Source organism: Neopelma chrysocephalum, unplaced genomic scaffold, assembly GCF_003984885.1.
Source record: "Neopelma chrysocephalum unplaced genomic scaffold, ASM398488v2 Primary Assembly neopelma1_96714, whole genome shotgun sequence".
NCBI lineage: Eukaryota > Metazoa > Chordata > Aves > Passeriformes > Pipridae > Neopelma > Neopelma chrysocephalum.
Window position 1 is genome coordinate 175,920 of NW_020925358.1, and position 21,808 is coordinate 197,727.

A 21,808-nucleotide genomic window follows, 5' to 3' on the forward strand; every position below is an offset into this window, starting at 1 on the left:
TCTGTCCAACGAGGGGCAGGGAAACCCAGGAAGAAAGGGAAAAAACTCACAAGTTGCTATCAGCTTCCGGATCCTTGGCAGCTCCGGGGGGGGTACACAGGCCGTGGGCAAAACAGTACGCGAGGGGTCGGAGGCGAAATTGGGACCTCCCTCAGGGCCCGAAGAACCGGCGACCCGGCCGAGGAGGAAAAAAAACCAAACTGAACCTGGAGCTTGCTTCTCCACCCTGCATACTCCCCGAGTCTCAGAAAAAAAGGTAAAAAAGGATGCAATTTCCTGAGGAGAAAAACTCACCTCCCCCCACAGTCTTCTGAGGCCCATTAGCTTGGAATGTGGGGCTGCTGGCTAGTTCTTTTGTGTGTGTGAATCACTCTAGCTACCCCCTCCCCCTCTCTCGACAACATCTTTCTTTCACAGTGGGACGGGGGAAAAAATTCCCAGCCGGATTTTTTCTTTAAAACAAGCAAACATATGACACCATCCCTGGAAATGTTCAAGGCCAGGCTGGATGGGGCTTTGAGCAACCTGGTCTAGTGGAAGGTGTCCCTGTCCATGGCAGGGGGGTTGGAACTACATAATCTTTGAGGTCCCTTCCAACCCAAACCTCTCTCTGATTTCCATGCTGCGTAGATGCCTATCTTATACCACTGAATATAAGTAGCCTTTTCAATCTACTGCTATCTAACTTCATGGAGCATATATTATAATACATGCTTAAAGAGAAAATGACAGTGTGAGGAGCACCTTGAAACAGAAATTACTTTTTGTCATTCTGGTTTGTCTTTGTGACAAATAACTGGACACAAGAAAAGTGTGGATTTTCAAGCCCTCTAGAGAAAAATGCCAAATCACTTCAGTTGCGTTAATGAACCTTGCTTGGAATGGATAGGACATTTTTCAACTTTTCCAAGCTGTAATCTGTTCCTAAGTCAGAATAGAGCAGTATTTTTGCTGCTGTCAGTTCTTAATCACAATAATGACACGATTTCGTGCAGTTCATAGAATCATAGAATGGTTTGTGTTGGAAGGGGCCTCAAAGATCATCTAGTTACAAGCCTCCTGCCACGTGCAAGGACACCTTTCACTAGACCAGGTTGCTCAGAGCTCCATCCAACCTGGCCTTGAACACTTCCATGGATGGGGAGTCCACAACCTCTCTGGGCAACGTGATCCAGTGCCTCACCACCCTCACAGTGAAGAATTTCTGCCTAATATCTAATGTAACCCTGCCCTCTGTCAGTTTGAAGCCATTTCCCCTTGTCCTGTCACTCCATGCCCTTGTAAAATGTCCCTCTCCAGCTCTCTTGGAGCCCCTTTAGGTACTGAAAGGTGCTAGAAGGTCTCCTCGAATCCTTCTCTTCTCCAGGCTGAACAACCCCAACTCTCTCAGCCTTTCCACATAAGAGAGTTGCTCCAGCTCTCTGAACATCTTAGTGGCCTCTGCTGGACTTGTTCCAACAGGCCCATGGTTTTCTTGTGTTGGGGCCCCCAGAGTTGGATGCAATACTCCAGGTGGGGTCTCACCAGAGCGGAGTGATGGGGGAGAATCGCCTCCCTCAACCTGCTGACCATGCTTCTTTTGATGCAACCCTGTAGGAATACAGTTCTGTAGGAAGGGATATGTTTGTTGCAAATCTTGGATCCCTGAAATGCATAAGGATAATATAGGTTGTCCCATCCTATTTAATTTTGAGAACAAAATGGTAATTCTGAAGGAGGATTTCTTTTGCTTGTTTTAAATGAATGTGTGAGGAAACGTAGCTGCATGGACTTCCATGAGGCTTCTAAAATGAGTGGAAGAACCAACTGTTTCAGAAATAAGAGCTGGCATGGAAGAATGCAGAAATTACTATTTGGGAAGTTGCAAGCGTCTTCCCTAAATTGCTTTGGCAGTCATGTACAAAAAACTGATGTATCTGTGGTATACTTAGCCTTTCTGTTTATGCGGGTATTTGATTATTTTTTGTTTAAGGGGGATTAAATTTTAACAGCAAGCCTAAAGATTTGATACTGAATCTCTGAATTACCATTCATGCTAGAAAAAAGTGAGACTTTTTTTCCCCTGTTATGGGTTCTACTTAATTGCATCCAGTCAGGTAATCAAGATTTTAAAGGGAAGCTTTTTTATGGCACTGGATATAAAAAGTATTTCCATCTTTCTAAGTGTTTTATTCAAAAGTAAGTTTTATTCAAAAAGAGAAAGGGGGGGAGTGTTAAAATAATAATTGAAGAAAAAAACAACTATTCTCAGGAAACTGTTTACTATCATGGGTCTCTATAGTTTCTTGGTAATAATGTTCTCACTTAAACAGTGAAAATCTTAGAATCCGAATCATCTAGCATTGAGAAATGTCTCTTGGCTTATTCTCACCATAGCCTTAAGTAGTCTCTTATATCTGTTTCTTCCCCTTGCCCCAAAGAAACAAAATTACTCTGGGAGCATAGTCTGTTTTTGTAAACATGCTTTGCAATGTTGATAGCTTCTTCAATTAAAACTTATACAAGATTGGCTTTTTTTTTGTGTAGTATATGCTTCAAAGGACCCAGGACCAAGATGAAAATGTTGCTTTGGAGGCTTGCGAGTTTTGGCTGACTTTGGCTGAACAGCCAATTTGTAAAGATGTATTATGTCGACATCTTACTAAGTAAGTATTAAGAATTAGAACTAGTTATTTTGCAATAGTCATCTTTAAACTTCAGTTGACTTTTTCCTGGTTACTCTTATAGAGATCGTATCTAGCTTGCTGTATGCTTAGGAGGAGTTTCTTGTAGCTAGTTCTTGTGCATATTAAAAATGGCTGTAGCACAGAGGTCACTGAAAAGACTTCTGAGGATTTCAGACTTGGCTCCAGAAGCAACCTAAACTGTATCACTGGTGCTCTACCTCAACCTTAACAGCCTGTTAAGTATCAGATTGATATAAAGGTATATCATGCGCTTAAGCTTAAACAAATATCTTCATGTGACATTACCTGTAATATCTGGTGTACCATGAACACGTGGACCCCTGGTGGCCTAGTGGTTAGCATGCAGGACTCTCACTGCTGCGACCCAGGTTCGATTCCCCAGTCCCCCGGGCAGATGGAACTCGTTAGCCCTGTGAGGCCATCCATCTATGAGAAGGTCACTCTAAACAAACCTACGTCCTGAGGACCTCACTGCCATTGTCCAAGCTTGCTTGGCCCCGGCAGATGAACCTTAGGATTAAAGGGTGGGCTCAGTTCAGCGCATGCTGTGTCTCACCTAAAAAATCCATTGCGCAGGCTGGAAAGGTAAAAGACCTTTCCCAAAATCTTCGTTCGCGAAGACTGGCCATTATATTATTACCATGAACACGTTGTCTTGACAACTAGCATTTCTGTGCAATGCTTCTATGTGCATAGTCATGCCAGGGGTTCCCCATCTTTATGAAGAACATAACAAAATGACATGGTCATTTAGATTTTGGAATCAATTTCATATCAATTGCCATGGCAATTTAAACTTGAAAGCATGTATAGTGTTTTTCTTCATGCTTCTTCAGACTGACAGTAGTTTTTTAAGCTTCAAAAACTTTTTTCTAAGTTTCAAAAAGTTTTCCTAAGCCTTAAAATGTAGATACTTGATTGAACAGGAATTGAATATCCATATTTGAGATTTAAACATCTACATGTCTGCAACAGTGCCAATAACTTATTTCCAGACTAATCTAAAGACTTTTGCAATAGGAAACAAATTCTTCAGTGTTCCCAATAAATGGAGACCCTTTTTTGACATATGCATGGAAGGTTTTAGAAAATGCTAGAGCAGTTCTGTCTGTGATTCTGCTCTTCCAGTTAAAATGTTGAGAGATGAGACACATTATTTGCAACAAAAATGACCATTTTAGATGTAAAGCAATTAAAAGAAAAAAGGGAAGGGGTTTCCAAATTTCAGTTTTCATAAGCATTTAGAAAACAGAGAATTGAGATTAAAACACCTGCTGTAGCAGTACAGGAATAGGATTTGAAAACAGAAGAATCAGTGTTATGAGAAATTACTTTGAAGTTTTAAAATGTTTTTAATAAATCCTACTCTTATAACTCAAAATAAAAAAGAATAATAGCACAGTTCTTGATTCTACCTCCCTCCCTCCCAACACATATATTAATACTAGTCACCTTCTCAGTATAAATTGTAAAACTCTTCTGGCCTCTTTCATTAAAGAATTGCTCTCTACCTTATCTATACTAATATTGTTTGGAGAGTTTTTTCTTCCATTTTAGGCATCACCATGACCATTGACATTGCAACAGCTTCATCCTCAGTTTTTGTGGGTTTTTTAAGGAGCTTTTATATTTATAGTAAAACAGATAAGAGTAACATTACATATCTCTTATCTTTCAATGTCATATTTGTTGAAAGCAACTTTGTTGGTGAGTCCTTTTTGACTAGGGAGCTATATAAATTTGCCAGTTCTTGATGATAATTCTTTTATATTAGATTAAGTGGGACAAGATCTAAAAACCTGTTTGTTTAGTATCTTGTTCCATTTTGATCCTGTAGGCTTTTTTATAAAATATATAGCTCCTTCATACTTCATGAAGTATGTTGCGGAAATGCCAAGTAATAGGTGTTAATCCAAATACTCACTATTCTTTTATTGAAAGTTCAGAAGGTAATTGTTGTGAACGAGTAATTTCAGCTGCTCAAAGTCACCATCAAAGGTATTGGCAAAAAGCAGGTTTTAATATGTATTTGTGAAAGTGTGACTTTAACAGAGTTCGATGGCAAGGCTCACTCTATTACTTACTACATAGACGAAGCATACATAGGAAAATCAGATTAGAATCAATTTAGAATGATTTACATGAAGACTGGGAATGCAAAAGGGGGTAAGGGTGCAAAGGATATGGATACAAAAGATAAGGGTGCAGAAGGGCTTAGCAGCACTTAATCATTGACTAATTTAGCATTTAAAAATTAATTCAGTAGGATTTATTACAGTTATAACAGTGACTTAATTATAGATTCACAATAACAGCATTCATACCATAATCAATTCACATGCACACAGGTAAAACCATGTGTACACCTATTTCTATGTGTGTAAATGTACCTATCAACAATTCCCCTCAGGTTCAGTGAAATACTCAGTCAAATCCCTTTGCATTTCCCAACAGGCAAGGGTTGCACCTGGAGGAGCATGGAGATAGTGGGGGGGATATCAGCCTAGGCCTTGTTGTCAGTGATGGTCCTTCAAGTATCACAAACTCGAGGGTTTGAGAGCTCTGAGAGGTGTCTCACTCAGAGGGAGGTTGCTGGTCATAGCCCGTTGTGGTCCAGGAGAGCTCAAAGGGCCTCACTTAGGACCGCTGTTTATAGGGTCGCAAGAGAGTTGGCTTTAGTCATCAGTATGTTTCCATCCTAGCCATGACCCAGGTCAGTAACTGCTGGTCTTTTTTCCCAGAAAGTCCAGTAACAATGATACTGTTTCACTCGGGCTACGATTGAGGTAAATAATTTACCAAGGCTAACAAGAATAACTGCCTTTCCTTTGTTCCCCACCTTGGTCAAGCAGATGATGTTCCTGATATGGTCAGTGTAATTCCCACCTATATCATGCAAGAGCTCCTGGCACAGTCAGGGATGCTTCAGTGCCCAACTGGTATGGTAAAGGGGTGCTTCAGCGCTCAACTGGTTCAGTCAAGACTTGTGTGGAGCTTCTGAGGTTGTAGAGCAGGCCCGAGGATGGGGGGGTGGGGTGTGTGTGCACCACCACAATCCCCCCATGACTAAAATCAATCTCTCTTGCTCCACAGAGTGTTGGTGTGGTTGCCTCTTGCCTCTGTGCCTATACACAGGTTAATGCCAGTTTCCAGTTGTAATTTGAGGGAAATTTTTGTTTAGTGCATATTGCCATTGAGATGCATGAATATTATTGCTGGCCTGAATACCTTCAGAAACAATACTCCTCAGCTGTAGAATATAGAGAGATTAAGTCTGTTGCTGGTGCTCGGTCAGTCCATGGTAATTTCAGTATTATCTTGATTTGGCTTCTAATACATATATTTGTTTTTATGGATTTATTTTTGTAGCGAATGTGTTTATATATAAAATACTTGACTTTTTTCCCCTGGTACTTTTTTTTTTTTTTTGCCATACATCAATACCATTGGAGACCCATGGCCATAACCAGTTTAATAACTAAGTAAAGTTCTAATATAGACTAATGACTTGACTAATGTCAAGATCTCTGCAATGTCAAGGACTTGTCTTAAGGGGTGGTACTTGAAGTAATCACAAAAGGATAGGAGAGCTCAATGTAGGTAGACTTCCATCCTTAAGAGTAGTGAGGTAGAGTCTTCAGCCACAGGTTAGTAAAGTGACGAATAGTATACAAGAACCAACTTAATAACTTGTTTATCAAGCATATTTTGGAAGTGTGAATTCTTACTGAAAAGAATTTGACTTAATTTCTGAAAGGGACTTCAAAATAGATTTAATCATATGGAAGAATATCCTGTTTTTAAAATGTAAAACACAGTTGTGCCATCTGGCTACCTCTAGTTAGAAATTAACACTTTTTCAGATGACAAAGTATTAATGAACCTCATGAAATGGAGTATGGTTAAGGTACTAACTTTTGTTATCAGGCTAAGTTTTTGTCTGGGGTTGTTTGTTTGTGTTGTTGGGGAGAGTATGGTTACAGCCAAAATTATGGACCAGGTAACTGAAAACCAGCTTGCTTTATTTATGTGTTATTTTGACATCATAGAATCATAGAATCTCTTGAGTTGGAAGGGACCCATAAGGATCATCAAGTCCAACTCCCTGCTCCTCACAGAACTATCTAACACTAAATCATATGACTATGCCATCAACCAGGACTCTCAGGTCCCTTTCCGCGGCACTGGTCTCTAGCCTCTCATTCCCTAGTTTGTCCATACATCCAGGGTTGCCCTGTCCCAGGTGCAAATTCTGGCACTTGTCTTTGTTAAACTCCATAAGGTTGGTGATTGCCCAGCCCTCTCATTTGTTGAGGTTTCTCTGCAGGACCTCTCTGCCTCTAGGGAGTCAACAGCTCCTAGTTTAGTCTAATCATTGGCAAACTTACTTACCATACGTTTGATTCCTACTTCCAGATCATTTATAAAAACATTAAAGAGCTCTGGCCCTAGAATTGAGCCCTGGGGAATCCCACTGGTGACCAGTTGCCAGCCTGATGTGACCCCATTTACTACAACTCTTTAAACCTGACCCATTAGCCAATTGTTCACCCAATCTATTATGGACTTATGTGCTGGACATTTTGTGCAGTATGATACTGTGAGAGACAGTATTGATGGCTTTGCTAAAAATCAAAAAAACCTCACATCTACTGGTGTCCCTTGGTCAGTTAGATGGGTGACCTTGTTGTAAAAGGAAATTAAATTGGTTAAACAGGACTTTCCCCTCGTGAACCCATGGCTGTGACCAGTGACTGCGTTGTCTCTCAAATGTTTTTCAATAAGTCCCAGAATAACTTTCCCCATAATTTTACCAGGTGCTGAAGTGAGACTGACAGGCCTGTAGTTACCAGGGTCTTCCTTCTTGACATGTATCAATATTTCTTTGTAGACTGATACCTGTGCTGGTAAATGGTATGAAATATTCAGAGATTGATATTATTCTGTTAAAGGTAAGCATTCCTTTCTTTTCTACTCAGTAAGAATATCTGGTTAACTTCTGACTTGTAAATCAGAATGGTTGAGCTGGTAGGCCAGATCTGGTCTGCCATCTGTTCAATGGAGCTTTTGGGGGCAAGGTATGCTGTTCCAAAAACAAAATGCAACTGCTGCCATGTTTGTTGGAAAATAATCTGTGGGCTTTCCTGCTTTGCCCCTCTCCCCTTCCACCCAGCTTTGGCAGAGCTGGGATACTTTTACCCATCAATTACTGCAGCAAAGCATCCTGAAAAGAAATTATCAGAATTAATTTTAATGCCCTTCTAGCTTGAACTACACAGCTTTTTCCATCACAACATTTTAGAATGTGTCCGTGTACTTGAATTTCTCTATCTTTTCTTCCTTCTAATTCCTTCCCATCAAGAGTAATTTCTTTACAAGAAGGGTACTTTGTGTTTTTCTGTGAGATTACCTCTGTTGCTTCTATTTTCCTGATTTTTTTCTGGTAAATACTGTAGCAGAATGCAGGAACAATGGCATTTTTAGTTAGCAGGGCAGCACAAGTGGGATGTGAATCTTTCACGTTTATAAATATATTGAACTAAAATTGACACTACATTCTTAGTTCCTTGAGCAATATAGTTGCACTAGTTTATCTGATAAAACATTTTTTGGCAGGGAGATGTTGAAGAAGATGAAGCTATTCCAGATAGTGAACAGGACATAAGACCTCGTTTTCATCGTTCACGGACAGTAGCTCAGCAACATGAAGAAGATCGTATTGAAGAAGATGATGATGATGACAATGATCTTGATGATGATGATACTCTTTCTGACTGGAATTTAAGTATGTCAAAGTAATGTGTAAAATGTTTTAAAATATAGCTACTTGCATAATACAAGAAACAGTAAAAAGAGAAGTTTGTGTATAGAAATACTGAAGCTTTGCTTTTGAATAGAAAAAGAACTATCTGCTGATATAATTGGTGATTGGGGCAGAGGGGGAGTCTTTCAGGTGATGTTTTGGCTATATAACTGTATTGAAAAATCTAGCCACCTTTAAACTTATTTTGAATATGACCAATAGAGCTGAAAACATCTACTGGATGCAATTCGACAGAAGTTTTGGATTTTGAATTTTAATTCTACAAGATAATAGAAAACATGTATCACCGTTTTTTAAAAAAGTCTTTGTGGTGGGTTGACCTTGGCTGGATGCAAAGAGGAAAACAAAATAGGTTTATTCTCTACTTCCCATCCGCAAGCGATGTTCAGCTACTTCCCAGGAAGCAGGGCTTCAGCATGCATAACAGTTGCTCCGGAAGGCAAACACTGCAAATAATGAATGCCCCCCCTTCCTCCTCCTTTCCTTAACTTTTATATCTGAGCTGACATCATATAGTATGGAACTTTGTTCAGTTTGAGTCAGCTGGCCTACTTGTGTCCCCTCCCAGGATCTTGCCCACCCCCAGCCTACTGATGGGGGGAATGTTGGAGAGACAGCGCTGATGCTGTGCCAGCACTGCTCAGCAGTAGCCAAAACACTGGTGTGTTATCAACACCCTTCTAGCTACCAATGCAAAGCACAGCACTGTGAGTGCTGCTATGGGGAAACGAACTCCAGCTCAGCCAGACCCAATACAATCTTACACATTGTTCTCAGCTTAATAATGCTTTCTTTTACTTCAGTCTTCCCTCTAAATCTGGTTTGTGTGTGGATTTTTTTTCCCTCCATTTGAACATGATACTACTGGCAACCATTACCAGTAGTTCAGATGTTGTACAGATGAATGTACCTTGAAGCTTATGGATCAAACAACTTTGAGACATATCTAAACTTTTAATGTTATTATTATTGTAATTATTATTTTAGAAGACAAAAAGCACAAATATGTTTCCTTTGTAAAGTATCTTTTTATAGTTTTAAATTCATAATGTTGTTCTTGTAGTCATTGTGTGTAGAAATTCCAGAATTAAATCAATATTTTCCGGAAAACATAGCTGAAATGACAGAGGGTGCTCTGTGGTCCACAGTTTTGGTTAAGAAGATGAGGAAACTAAAGCTGACTAGGAAAGAGAGAGAACAGAATAGTTAAGAAATCTGTTTTCATGTATGTCATCTGGACTTGAGAGAATTCAGATTATCTGAATTTCAGAATTGTGTGCCCTGTTTATTATCCAGTGTTCTATATTTGATTTCCAATTTGAACAAAGAAGAAACATCAGCACATCCTGACAGCAGCATTGGTTACTAATGAGACCTGGTAACTAAATATGGAAGCCCATTTTTTTTTCTTCTAGTAGAAAGCTGAAACAGAATCATAGAATCACAGAATATGCGGAGTTGGAAGGGACCCAGAAGGATCATCAAGTCCAACTCTTAACCCTTCACAGGACCATCCCCAAGAGTAATACCACGTGCCTGAGAGTATCATCCAAATGCTTCTTGAACTCTGTCAGGCTTGATGCTGTAACCACTTTCCTGGGGAGCCTGTTCCAGTACCCAACCACCCTCTGGGTGAAGAACCTTTTTCTAAGGTGCTAGTCTCTGGGAGTCTGTACTGTTTGTTATTGTTTTTCAGTGAAGATCTGCTCTGAGTTGAGGGCTCATGTTTGGTTTTATTCAAGCTTGTTGGACATCATCTAGAAGCAGAGTAAAAAAAAATTTTCTATTTGTTATCTATTCTAGTAGTTACTATCTTCCAGCTGAAAAATTATGTGTCTTGTTTGGGCCCACTAGTTTAGATCCAGTTTAGGATTTTTACATGGTGTGTTTCCTGTCAGTGAGTATTTTAATATCCCTAATGTATAAGTCCTATTAGTAGCTATAAAAATGCTGCAGAACTGGCTTTCTAAGAGCTGTGGCTTTGTACCAGAGCACAATGGATCCCTGTGTATTGTAATGAAATAAAAGTATCTTTCCTCCTGATGCCCTGCCAGCTCAAAGTTAAAATGAGGATCATACTGTCTAACTACAACTGCTTGTATAATAGTAATATAATAAGCAGATTAACACTGTTAATTCCCTTCAGGGAAATGTTCTGCTGCTGCTCTAGATGTCCTGGCTAATGTATTTCGTGATGAACTTCTGCCACACATCTTGCCCCTTTTGAAGGAATTGCTTTTCCATCCCGAATGGGTAGTTAAAGAATCTGGTATCCTTGTTCTTGGAGCAATTGCTGAAGGTAAGGCAATAGTGCATATCAGGTTGCTGAATTTTTGATTGGTTCTAAAGCAGCTCTGTCATCCTTTCAGGGTGAATTTACTTGTGTAAACAAGTATACATCCTTAGCTGATTTGTTTTTAGTGATTAATCTCTACATCTACTAGTTGATGACTGCAGTTACTTGTTTAATTTTCAAATCTGCATTTTGCAAAGGCTTAAATAACTTAGATAATTTCTTTTATTCCTCTCTTTCTTAACTGTAGCATATATTTATTGGTCTCTCATGAAGTACTACCTTGATTTGATACAACAGGAATATTTACATTTCATTCAGTGTTTTCAGAAATGGAGAAGACCAGACCTGTGACTTCAGTGCCCTGAGCTGCTTTTTGTGGATGGTTCTCTGATTTAAATGTGATAACTTCCATTTCTTTGTATTTACTTACAATCTTGGCTTTTTGCCTGTATTTTCATCATCTCTATCCATTTTGCAAACTGAAGGAATATGTTTGGGTCCATGCCTGGATTATCTATCTTTTCTTACAGTGCCTAGCGAACATATATTTTCTTTGTTGCTAGAAAGCATTTTTTATTGGTTTTGATTTCAAGTCAAGCAAGGTAAAAGCTAGTACTTCTGGCAAATCTCAGTGTATTACTGCCCTTGATGACTTGAAGTGTGTAGCTTTTATTTGCATCAGTATTGGTGTGATATTAGGAGAAAACAAGAAGAAAATTAAATTTCTTAAGGAATCTTTTTTAATGATATGATGATTTGTTATCAAGGCCTAATCTTTCTCTACTTGTTGTCTTGGTCACTCTGAGTAGGCTGGCATAAGACTTCCGAGCTTTATAAACTAATTTTATTTGGATGTTCTTGCTATACTCCATTTAATAAAGCAGAATTTATGGGGATTGGGGAAGCACTGAAGTAGAAATGTAGTTGGAATGAATGTAAATTTCATTGGGGATTTTAATTACTGTTTATGGTGTGGTTTCTTTTTAGGACAACATAAATTAGGTAGACTTGCTTTGTATATTGGTAAAATGTATTACTACATAATAGAGGATGAAAATATGTCCCTTCTAGGAAATAACAAAAAGTTCTATTATGTTTTCTAATTTTCCTACTGTAATAGCTATATTTTTCTTTCTAGGCTGCATGCAGGGTATGATTCCATATCTTCCTGAGCTGATCCCTCACCTTATTCAGTGCCTTTCTAATAAAAAGGCTCTTGTGCGCTCCATTACTTGCTGGACTCTTAGTCGCTATGCACACTGGGTAGTTAGTCAACCCCCAGACACATACTTGAAGCCATTAATGACTGAGTTGCTAAAGCGCATTCTGGATAGCAACAAGAGAGTACAAGAAGCTGCCTGCAGGTGAGCCAAAGCTTAAACAAAAAGTACTATCCATGACACTGCTTTTTCATGGGAAAATATTTTAATTCCTTTATTGATGAATGTATAACTTCATTTCTAGCTCTTAATGTATTTTATTTTTTTCCTTTTAAATTGGAGTAGGTTCAACTTCTTCTGAAGTCATCACAAATAACTCTGAGTTGTAGTAAAATCAAAACAGACAATTTGTCTTTCTCTTGTCCAGTTTGTTTTTAGAATATATGAATAATCAAACTAAACAATCTATTGCAGTAAAAGAAATTATCTGCATGTGACACCTGTTTTTTTTTCAATATTTGAGGTTTCACTGACCAGAAATCTGGCTTTTATAGGCCTATGAATGAGGTCAATATTGGAAAACTATACTATCATTGCATTAGCAATGTTTATGTTTAACTCAGGATTACCAAAACATTTGCATTACAATTATTTCAAGGGATATTCCCTTTCTCTTGAAAGGAAATCCTTGGAGATAAGATTCCCTTCTCTTCCTTGTCTGCTGATATTTAAAAAAATGGACACACCATTAATGGAATGGGTACACCTCTTGTGCAGGAAGCTCAGCAAATAAAGCTTTTACATGTCAGTTTGTGTGGGGCAAGAGTGTACACAGTAGACTGCCAAGAAAGTTTCTTCATAAAGCAGGATTAGATCTGTAGCATATATACATAAAAGGTTTTTAACGGAATATTTTTAAATTTTGCTCACCACTGTGTGTCGTTGTGGTCAATCAAAATAGATTGGGTTTCTCAGTAATACCATTTTGAAAACATACCTTGGATGAATTTAAAGACTAAATACAGTTCTACGTTTAAACAGGAATGGGTAGTGTGGGGCATTTTGGGGTGGTCTTGTTTTGTTCTTTCCAAGATACTGACTTTTCTATTTATGGTGGGGGTTTTTTATCATTCAGTGCCTTTGCTACTCTAGAAGAGGAGGCTTGTACAGAGCTTGTTCCTTATCTTGCATATATACTTGACACTTTGGTCTTCGCATTTAGTAAATACCAGCATAAAAACCTGCTCATTCTTTATGATGCTATAGGAACTCTAGCAGATTCTGTAGGACATCATCTAAATAAACCAGTGAGTATACCTTATGGTCTGTAGAAACACTCATCACATAATGAAAAGCTGGTTTGGTGGGTTTTGTAGTGTGCTTTATATGTTATAAAACATAAATTCTGGGTTCAATAATAGTAAATATTTACATGTAAAATACACAGACTGTATGTAATTTTCCCACTACACAAATATTCCCCATTTTGAATAAATAATTGTGTGTTTGGTGGCTTAGGAAATTTGCTTTTCTTTATTGTGACTTTTTTTCCCCTCATTCTCATAATTTTTCATCTCAAAGGATATATATATCAATAGAGATATGAAATGGGACTTTAAAGAAATTGGTGGAATATGTGTGCTAATTTCTAATGACTTTTTTTTGTTTTGTTTGTAACCACTTTCATTCAGTATAGCTAAGCTGCTCTGAGTGCCTTTCCAATGCATCAAAGCACATCATCATTAGAAATTGCTTTATCCAAGAGTGGGACTGATGTGCATTTTATATCTAAAAACACAGAATCCTTTGGGCAAAGCAATGATAACACAGACAGATGTAGTGGGGTTTTTGTAGTGTGCATGTTCATTAATAGGATATACATACATGTCACATGCATCTTATGATGGCTGTTTAAATTTGCTTTATTTCTTTATAGTGCTTCACATGACATAGACAAACTAGGATAAAACAATTTGGGTTCTTGCCATGGCATTTTACTTGCCATTCAAGACTCCACACTATCAAAGGACATCTTTTCCAATCTCTCTCTGGCCCTGGCCAGCTTGACTTTTGACAGCACCAGGAGGAAGCTAAATGGGAGCTCCTGGTGATGGTGGGACTTTCTTCAGTCACTTAGAATATTGTATCTTTGGACATAGCATTAGCTGGCAGCATCTGTTGTCTCTGGATACTTTCTGGAAGCAACAGTACTACAGGGATGCCTTGCTTAATGTCCTTATGACTGTGACATCAGTGGTAGGGAAAATGCAACATTTTATATGGAATTGCTAAATGTGCCCTTCTGGAGGGATAGAAAATTACTTTCTTTATGGATGGATAGTTGATTGAGGAAGAGGTTTCAGGAACTTGGGGGGATAGGGTTGTGGCATCAAGGCAATGGGAGATGGTTGAGAAAAGCAGGTGGCAGATGCACAGCCAGATTGCATTGCTGGTAAAAATGTTTTCTGTAGCCCCTGAGTCAATCCTATAGATTTGTAATAACCCAGGCAGCTATTAAAAGTTGCTAGACTGGAGCCAAAGCTGGAGGGAAAGATTTGTTCTGCAAAGGTACTTATGTGCCTCAGCAAAAAATCTTAAGACATAAATTTTAAGTTCTAATATTAAACTACTTCTACATATTGCAACAATGATTGAATTACAGTATATCAATTTTCTTTTGCTGAAAAAGTAAAATATATCAATTTTCTAGCTTTGAAATAAACTAGCATGCAATTGAGTGTTTCAGTAGCTGATGCATTTTCATCTTAAACAGGAATATATTCAGATGCTAATGCCTCCATTAATCCAGAAGTGGAATATGTTGAAGGATGAAGATAAAGATCTCTTCCCTTTATTAGAGGTAAATGTTAAAATTTGAATGTGTTTTATCAACTTCTTTTGGGAATTACACCTTTTACTAAGGATACTCCTACTAGGAAGTGTGACTATGAAAGCTGTCAGTGTTAGGTATTTCCCATTATGGAGAAAATGTTACAACAATAAGTGAGAAAATTTTGTGACTGAGGAAATGTCATTAATTTTAGCAGAAATCTTTAAGATTTATTTTTTTCCTGCCATTCTTGATTGTTTTCTTTGGGATTTTTTTTTTTTTTTTAATTGTTCCATCCCTGTTGTTCTTGTCTTCTCTTTCTCCTTTTTCTCTCTTTGTCCCTCCATTAAAACAATTACCAACAGGCTGAAGTTATGAACCAGACAATGTAGTCTATTCTCTGTACTTTCCAAGTGTGAAGCAGGAAAACACTTCTAGAGAAATTAGTTTCATAATTCTTGGATAATGTTAGGGCTTATACATTGTCAGGATACTGATACTGAAGTTTAGTGTAAGTGCTAGCTGAATTATAGTAGCCTTCATATAAACTGTCTTGGCCATCTCAAAGAAGATTCTGCTCCTGAGAAGTTTTCTCAATTGACATATGTAGGAGAGAGTAAGAATTAGCTGACAGTTGCCTTGTCTCAGCTAATCGGTACTACCTTTCCAGGTTGGTTTTACTTAATCAGTTACTTGTGGGTATACTTAAAAGGCTTTTAATTTACCTCACACAAGTAAAAGGTACTTGGGGGAGGTGAGGAAAGTTAGTGTCTCTCTTGCTTTTTTTTTCTTCTTTATTTTATTCCAGTGCCTGTCGTCAGTTGCTACTGCCTTGCAATCTGGCTTTCTTCCGTACTGTGAGCCTGTGTACCAGCGTTGCGTAAATCTGGTGCAGAAGACTCTTGCACAAGCCATGGTATTTTTCTATTGCTATTCCAATGTTTTCTGAATATCTCCTTAAACCAATGTATTAACTATGTAAAGTTAGGGGTTTGCAGGGAGATTAGTAGTATTAACTGTTGAATATTTAAATGAAGCTGCAGTTCTGAAACTGTTTGTTTTTACTTTTATGCATACCCCTGAGAAAATCTAATACTTATTTTGAAAATGCATAATTATTTGTTGCAGTTGCACAATGCTCAGCCAGACCAATATGAGGCTCCAGATAAAGATTTCATGATTGTGGCTCTTGATTTACTCAGTGGTTTAGCTGAAGGACTTGGAGGCAACATTGAACAGCTAGTGGCTTGCAGCAATATCCTGACACTAATGTACCAATGCATGCAGGTGAGATGAGAAACCTGTTTAATCCAAGAATTTTCTTTCTTAAAAGAATCAGAAACACTTCTAGAATTGTCAGGTTTTTTTCTTCCTCTCTTTAGGATAAAATGCCTGAGGTACGGCAGAGTTCCTTTGCATTGTTAGGTGATCTGACAAAGGCGTGTTTTCAGCATGTTAAGCCTTGCATCGGTATGTTTCTTTTACATATTAAATACTTAACTTGTTCTACAAACTGATAAGAGGCTTATTTAGCCATTGTTAAGTTCCCTTTTTTGTGGCTTGCCCTGTCATGGTGTTGTAAGTTTTCATTTTCTTTTATTAGCAAGGGTCTGTAGTCTTTTCTCCTTTGAATTGTGTGTTAAAGATGTGTTGTTTTTTTTGTATACAGTGCAAAAGTTGATTTTGCTTCTTGATTTTTATAATGTAACATGCTTCCTGTTTTGCTGGAATACAGCAAAACAGATGTACTTCAATTAGAACAGTTGCTTTCTTTAGTAAATTCTAGAATTTGTGGGTTTTTTTGTTCTACTAGAATCCATGAATGCTTGGATAGGCTTGGAATTTAAATTTTAGTGAAATATTAGCCACAAAGATAGATTATAACATCTGCCAAATACATTTTAATCAAGGTTGTGATTTTCTTTCTAGGCTTCATTTTATTGGCTGTTGGTTTTTTGGGGGGGGGATTGGTGTTGTGTTTGGTGTTTTTTTGTTTTTGTGTGTTTGTTTTGTTTTGTGTTTGTTTTGGGGGGAGAGGGGGTTGGTCATTCTTTTTTTTTTTAGCACAGCTAAATACATAGCTATCCAGGTGTACTTTTTTTTCCCCACTCCTGGGAAGGGGATTAAAAAAGGGTTTTAGAGTTACATAAATGTAAAATCTATTCAAAATATTTTTAAATCATAGTTTGAAAAGATTTGCATTGATCTGCTTAGATTAATCTGATATATAGCAAAAATACAGCTCTTATTAATTCAGGTGTAATGCTTTACAAGAATTTAAATATGCTTAAATGATTTTAAAAAAACCTCTTTCCCCTCGTGACCTTACAATAAAGGAACAAGATGGTTGTATTGTGTGATGAGATTTTAAAATGTTGTTCTTTCTAGCTGATTTCATGCCCATTTTGGGAACAAATCTAAACCCTGAATTCATTTCTGTATGTAACAATGCCACCTGGGCTATTGGAGAAATCTCCATCCAGATGGGTAAGATTTTTTTTTCTTTGAATATTTGCATATTTAGAATGGTTTGTCTGGGTTGGGGTTTTTTTATTATTTTTAGTGATGCTTTCATGTGAAAAATTTAAATTAAGTTTTACATTCTTGTCCTTGACAGTAAGTTCAAGGTACCAGATCTAAATAAATTGTGTATATTAATGGTCATTTTCTTCTGAATGTTTCTTTTTGGCTGTTTCAGGTATAGAGATGCAGCCTTATATTCCAATGGTGTTGCACCAGCTTGTAGAAATAATTAACAGACCCAACACACCAAAGACATTGTTAGAGAACACAGGTATCCAAAAATTGAACCATTTATGGTGAAGGGAATTAGAGGGGTTTTTTTCTATAATGATTTTAAAAAATCGAATAGAATTTTTTTTATTGCTATGTATTTGGCTTTTATAAGCAAAAACAACTGTTTTGCAGAAGTTCTTACAAGTCTCAGTCTTGCAGAAAAACATGTCATATATCTAGATTATTAAAGTTATTACTTTCTCACCTTTATAACATGTTATATTTATTTATCGTCTATTTAAGTATTCTTCCAATTTTATTTATGGATACAATATGACAAATGTATGCAGTAACACTTAAAGTGGCTTTACACTGATTTTAATATATGTGTGTCCTTACACATGTGTACTGTATCTATGTCTAGTGTTTGAAACAAATGTAATTGGCATATATATAAGAAATAATTAACTCGTTGGATTTGCAGTAATGCGCTTTTAAAAAAAATATTAATGTGTAGTAATATGCACAAAAATATAGATCTGTGATGGCAGTTTTAACCACAACATAACTGAAATTCTGTATAATTTTATTACCTGATCACTTAATAACAAATTTCTGAAAAGAAATCTTAACAGTGGCATGTCCGTTTCTATGTTCTGGCCAGCTGCTTTGCCTTCTGAATTGGGAGCAGTCCCCAAATGCCTTATTGAACTGGAATTTCTGAGACTGGTTCTTTTGCATTTATAGAGGGCATGTTCTGGTTTGAAGAGCACCTTCCATACTTCATCAAAACTTTATTAATAATTTAACAATTTTCTGATTTACTATTTTACTGATTGAGAATCTTTTTACTTTTTTTCTGTTTGAAAACTGTCTTGTAAGAAAAGATGATAGTTTAGTCATTATACTGGACATAATTGAAAATGATGCAAATTCAGTGCTAGTTACATTTGGCCTTGAGCTAAGTATGAGATAAATTGGGATTTCTTTCTATGCATATTTTTCCTTCAGTATTCTCTACACCCCATCCCCTTATTTAGTATGGAAGGTGAACTTGAAGGAAAAATTGCCTAGTTGTCTGGCATATTATAGGTGCTGCTTTTTGAAAAGATAATTTTCACACTAATTACTTGTTATGAAATGCACCATGGAATAGTATAGCAAAATTAATTTTCTTTCCCCCTGCCCCAACCCTCTTTGTCTGCGCTGATGGATGTGTAATATCTGTAGCTGAGAAACATCCAGTACCTAAAAGTTTACTTCCATCACTGCTAGAGAATTTTTTTAAGTATCCAAACATTAATTTTTTTTTTGTATCTTAATAGTTACTTTAAATGCAGATGCATAACTACAAATAAATTGTGAGTGTGGTTGGTATACTTTTAAGTTTGTTGTGGAATATTGTGCTGCATGCCATTGGTACGTGCAAGGGTATTACTGTTTTCTGCTCTAGGTTGTTATGTAATGAGCTATGAAAACACTTCTCTTATGGAAACATATGAGACCAGCTTAAGTAAAAGTAGTTGCATAGAAAATAATGAGTACATGCCAAAAAGTTAAGCTTTGACAGAAATTACTATTCTTTGTACAGACTCTACCTGTGAGAATTTACAGGTAAACCTTAAAAGTGCATTTTCATTTGAAAGTATCACTTCAAATGCAGTTTTATGTTAGATCTGCCAAAAATTTGACACTGCATATTGAAATCAAGTAATGTCTGGGCAAAATAGTACATTACCAGTGAGCTGCAGCTTTCATGGAATGGGTACATTTCAAACTGCTAGTGTATCCTACACTAAACTTTTATTGGAGAAAGCATCATCTGCTTTATTGCATGTTTCATGAAACTGTTCACAAATGCTTGTTAATTAGTGTTGCATAGTATGTCCCTCAAACATAGGTTTCCTTTCTCTGCTTCATATAAATCTGATGGATTTTAGTATTATTCATGTATTTTGCTTCAAGTAATCCTGATACATTATTTCCCACCTTCTCTTTTTTCTAAAGATTAATCTTTTGTGAGTTGAGCAAACATCATTAAAACACACTTGCATGATGATATTTTCTTCAGTCTGGCCCTCAGAACCAAGGACCAGACTACCTAATCATTCAGAGAAGCAGTTTTGCTTTTCATGTGTCCTTATGCTTTTGTATCAGAAGTCAGATTCTTATACAAGTTTTATGAGGAAGTTTTTCTGAACAGGAGAAATATTGGGATTAAAAAATTATTTTTCTCCAGTCAGTTGCTGTGAGCTAGCAACCCCTTTAATTTCTCTACAAGATTATGAAGAAAGCAAATATTTGGGGCTCTTCGAGAGTGTTTAATCTATTTAGTGTTTATTAGATAGACCACAATGTATTCAATGTAAAAGTGTTTATAAATATATTTTTACTGATAGATAGTAGACCTATTAAAATCTTGAATTCTAAATATTGGAAAAATAAAGTATTTAGCACTACTTGATACTAAAACTGAAAATGGTTAATTCCTTTCTGTCAATAGTATTCATAATAGTACTTTTTATTAAAAACTTTGAAGTGTATGGTAGGTAAATTTAGTGAAGAGGGCAGAATGACTGCTTAGATCAAAAAAGCATTTGCATTTTAAATTGTGTTTTTTGGTGTTCTCTCATTTACTTCTTTAATTTTTCTTTTACCCTGGAGAGTATACCATGTATGTTGCTGCCTCTTATTCAAGGGGTGGTAATTAATAGCACTGGTGAAATCTAATGTTTACTATCATATACAGATTCTGTTTCCTTCTGTTTCTGAGTTATTTGTTGTTTTTTTCTTTATTTTTTTCTCCTCCCCCCTCATTTGCTCATGTCTTGGTTGGCGTTTGGTGGTGTATAACCGTGATTGCATTACCTTAGCAATAACAATTGGTCGTCTTGGTTTCGTTTGTCCTCAAGAGGTGGCCCCCATGCTACAGCAGTTTATAAGACCCTGGTGTGTATTATTCAATTTTTTTTTAATTCATTTTTCTTCTTTCTTTTCTTTCTTTCTTTCTTTCTTTCTTTCTCTTTTGTTCTCTTTCTTTCTTTCTCTTTCGTTCTTTCTTTCCTTCCTCCCTCTCTTCCTTCCTTCCCTTTCTCTCCTTTCTTTTTCTTCTATCTCACTTTTAGATATATTTTCAGTTGGTTACAAAATCTCAATCCTTAATCATTGCCAACCATGTGACTAATCTTGTCCTATCAGGTTTGTGAGTTTTTAGTAGCACTGTCATGTATTCTTTATGTTGTGGCTAACGACTAATTTATGCATGGGATAAGATTGTCACATGCTTGCGTGTTAAAGCTTGACTATGAAAGAGCATTTTAAAATCCATGAGAATGATAATACAATGCATGCAAATACTGTAAAATTTAAACTGTGCATTACTTAAAATTCAGTCGGAGGCTTGAATTGCTGTAAGGAATATGTTTCTAGACTTGTTATGTATAAAATAGCTTGCTTGCTGCTGTAAAGGTTAAATAACTGTTCTTTAAGTGGTATCTGATATAATGTTCACTTCTAATAATGATAGTTTCTATAAATATTTTATATACATGTTTCTTTTGTATTTAATAGAATACAGGTCACACTTTCTAACTGTATATAGTACAACAGGAAAGCAAGATTCTGTAGATGATACCTAATGGGAATATACTAGTAAAGACTGTGTGCAACAAGTATCTTTCTAAGTGTTCAAAATAGTTTCAGATAATTTTATCAGTGTGACTTATTCCATCAAATGCTGTAATCTAGTCCTGACTTGATTGAATGAAAAAGTAATAGAATTAGCTAAGTTTTGCTCTCCAACTTACTAGGTGCACCTCTCTGCGAAACATAAGAGACAATGAGGAAAAGGATTCAGCATTCCGTGGGATATGTACCATGATCTCAGTCAACCCCAGTGGAGTAGTCCAAGTAAGATACATAAATAGATCTTAACTTCTTTTTTCTTTACTCATGTGAAATTTAGTGAAAGCTGTATATGGAGTATGAAAAAATGTAGCTTGATATTGATTCCCTGTAGTATGTGCTGTAACTGCTTTTTAGACATCGAGACCGAAATGTTTATATTTCAAATGATACATATCATGATACTTCAGAATTTCTGCTTCAGTAATTATCACTTATGGAAAGGAAAAGACAGTATTGTTAAATTCATTTTTTGTCTTTTACTTACAAGGAATATGTAAATAATGAACTTTGATTAACTGTACTTTGATACTTCTATCAGTCTTTTTTATGTTGAGGATACAAGGCAAAAGTTGATATGCTAAACCCTAT

The 21,808-nt window shown here is 36.7% G+C and overlaps 1 protein-coding gene across 1 annotated transcript in view; it reads left to right on the plus strand.

The window, feature by feature from the left end:
* Positions 1-21,808, plus strand: part of LOC113981708 (transportin-1-like) — an 87,294-nt gene that overhangs the window by 50,265 nt on the left and 15,221 nt on the right. Inside the window, exons 8-21 of the mRNA XM_027709263.1 lie at positions 2,527-2,645; positions 7,579-7,639; positions 8,304-8,472; positions 10,658-10,810; positions 11,946-12,171; positions 13,103-13,274; positions 14,741-14,827; positions 15,606-15,713; positions 15,926-16,084; positions 16,180-16,267; positions 17,186-17,284; positions 17,496-17,591; positions 20,407-20,482; positions 21,343-21,442. Coding sequence (XP_027565064.1) covers positions 2,527-2,645; positions 7,579-7,639; positions 8,304-8,472; positions 10,658-10,810; positions 11,946-12,171; positions 13,103-13,274; positions 14,741-14,827; positions 15,606-15,713; positions 15,926-16,084; positions 16,180-16,267; positions 17,186-17,284; positions 17,496-17,591; positions 20,407-20,482; positions 21,343-21,442 — 1,713 coding nt within the window. The remainder of the gene's footprint in view (positions 1-2,526; positions 2,646-7,578; positions 7,640-8,303; positions 8,473-10,657; positions 10,811-11,945; positions 12,172-13,102; positions 13,275-14,740; positions 14,828-15,605; positions 15,714-15,925; positions 16,085-16,179; positions 16,268-17,185; positions 17,285-17,495; positions 17,592-20,406; positions 20,483-21,342; positions 21,443-21,808) is intronic.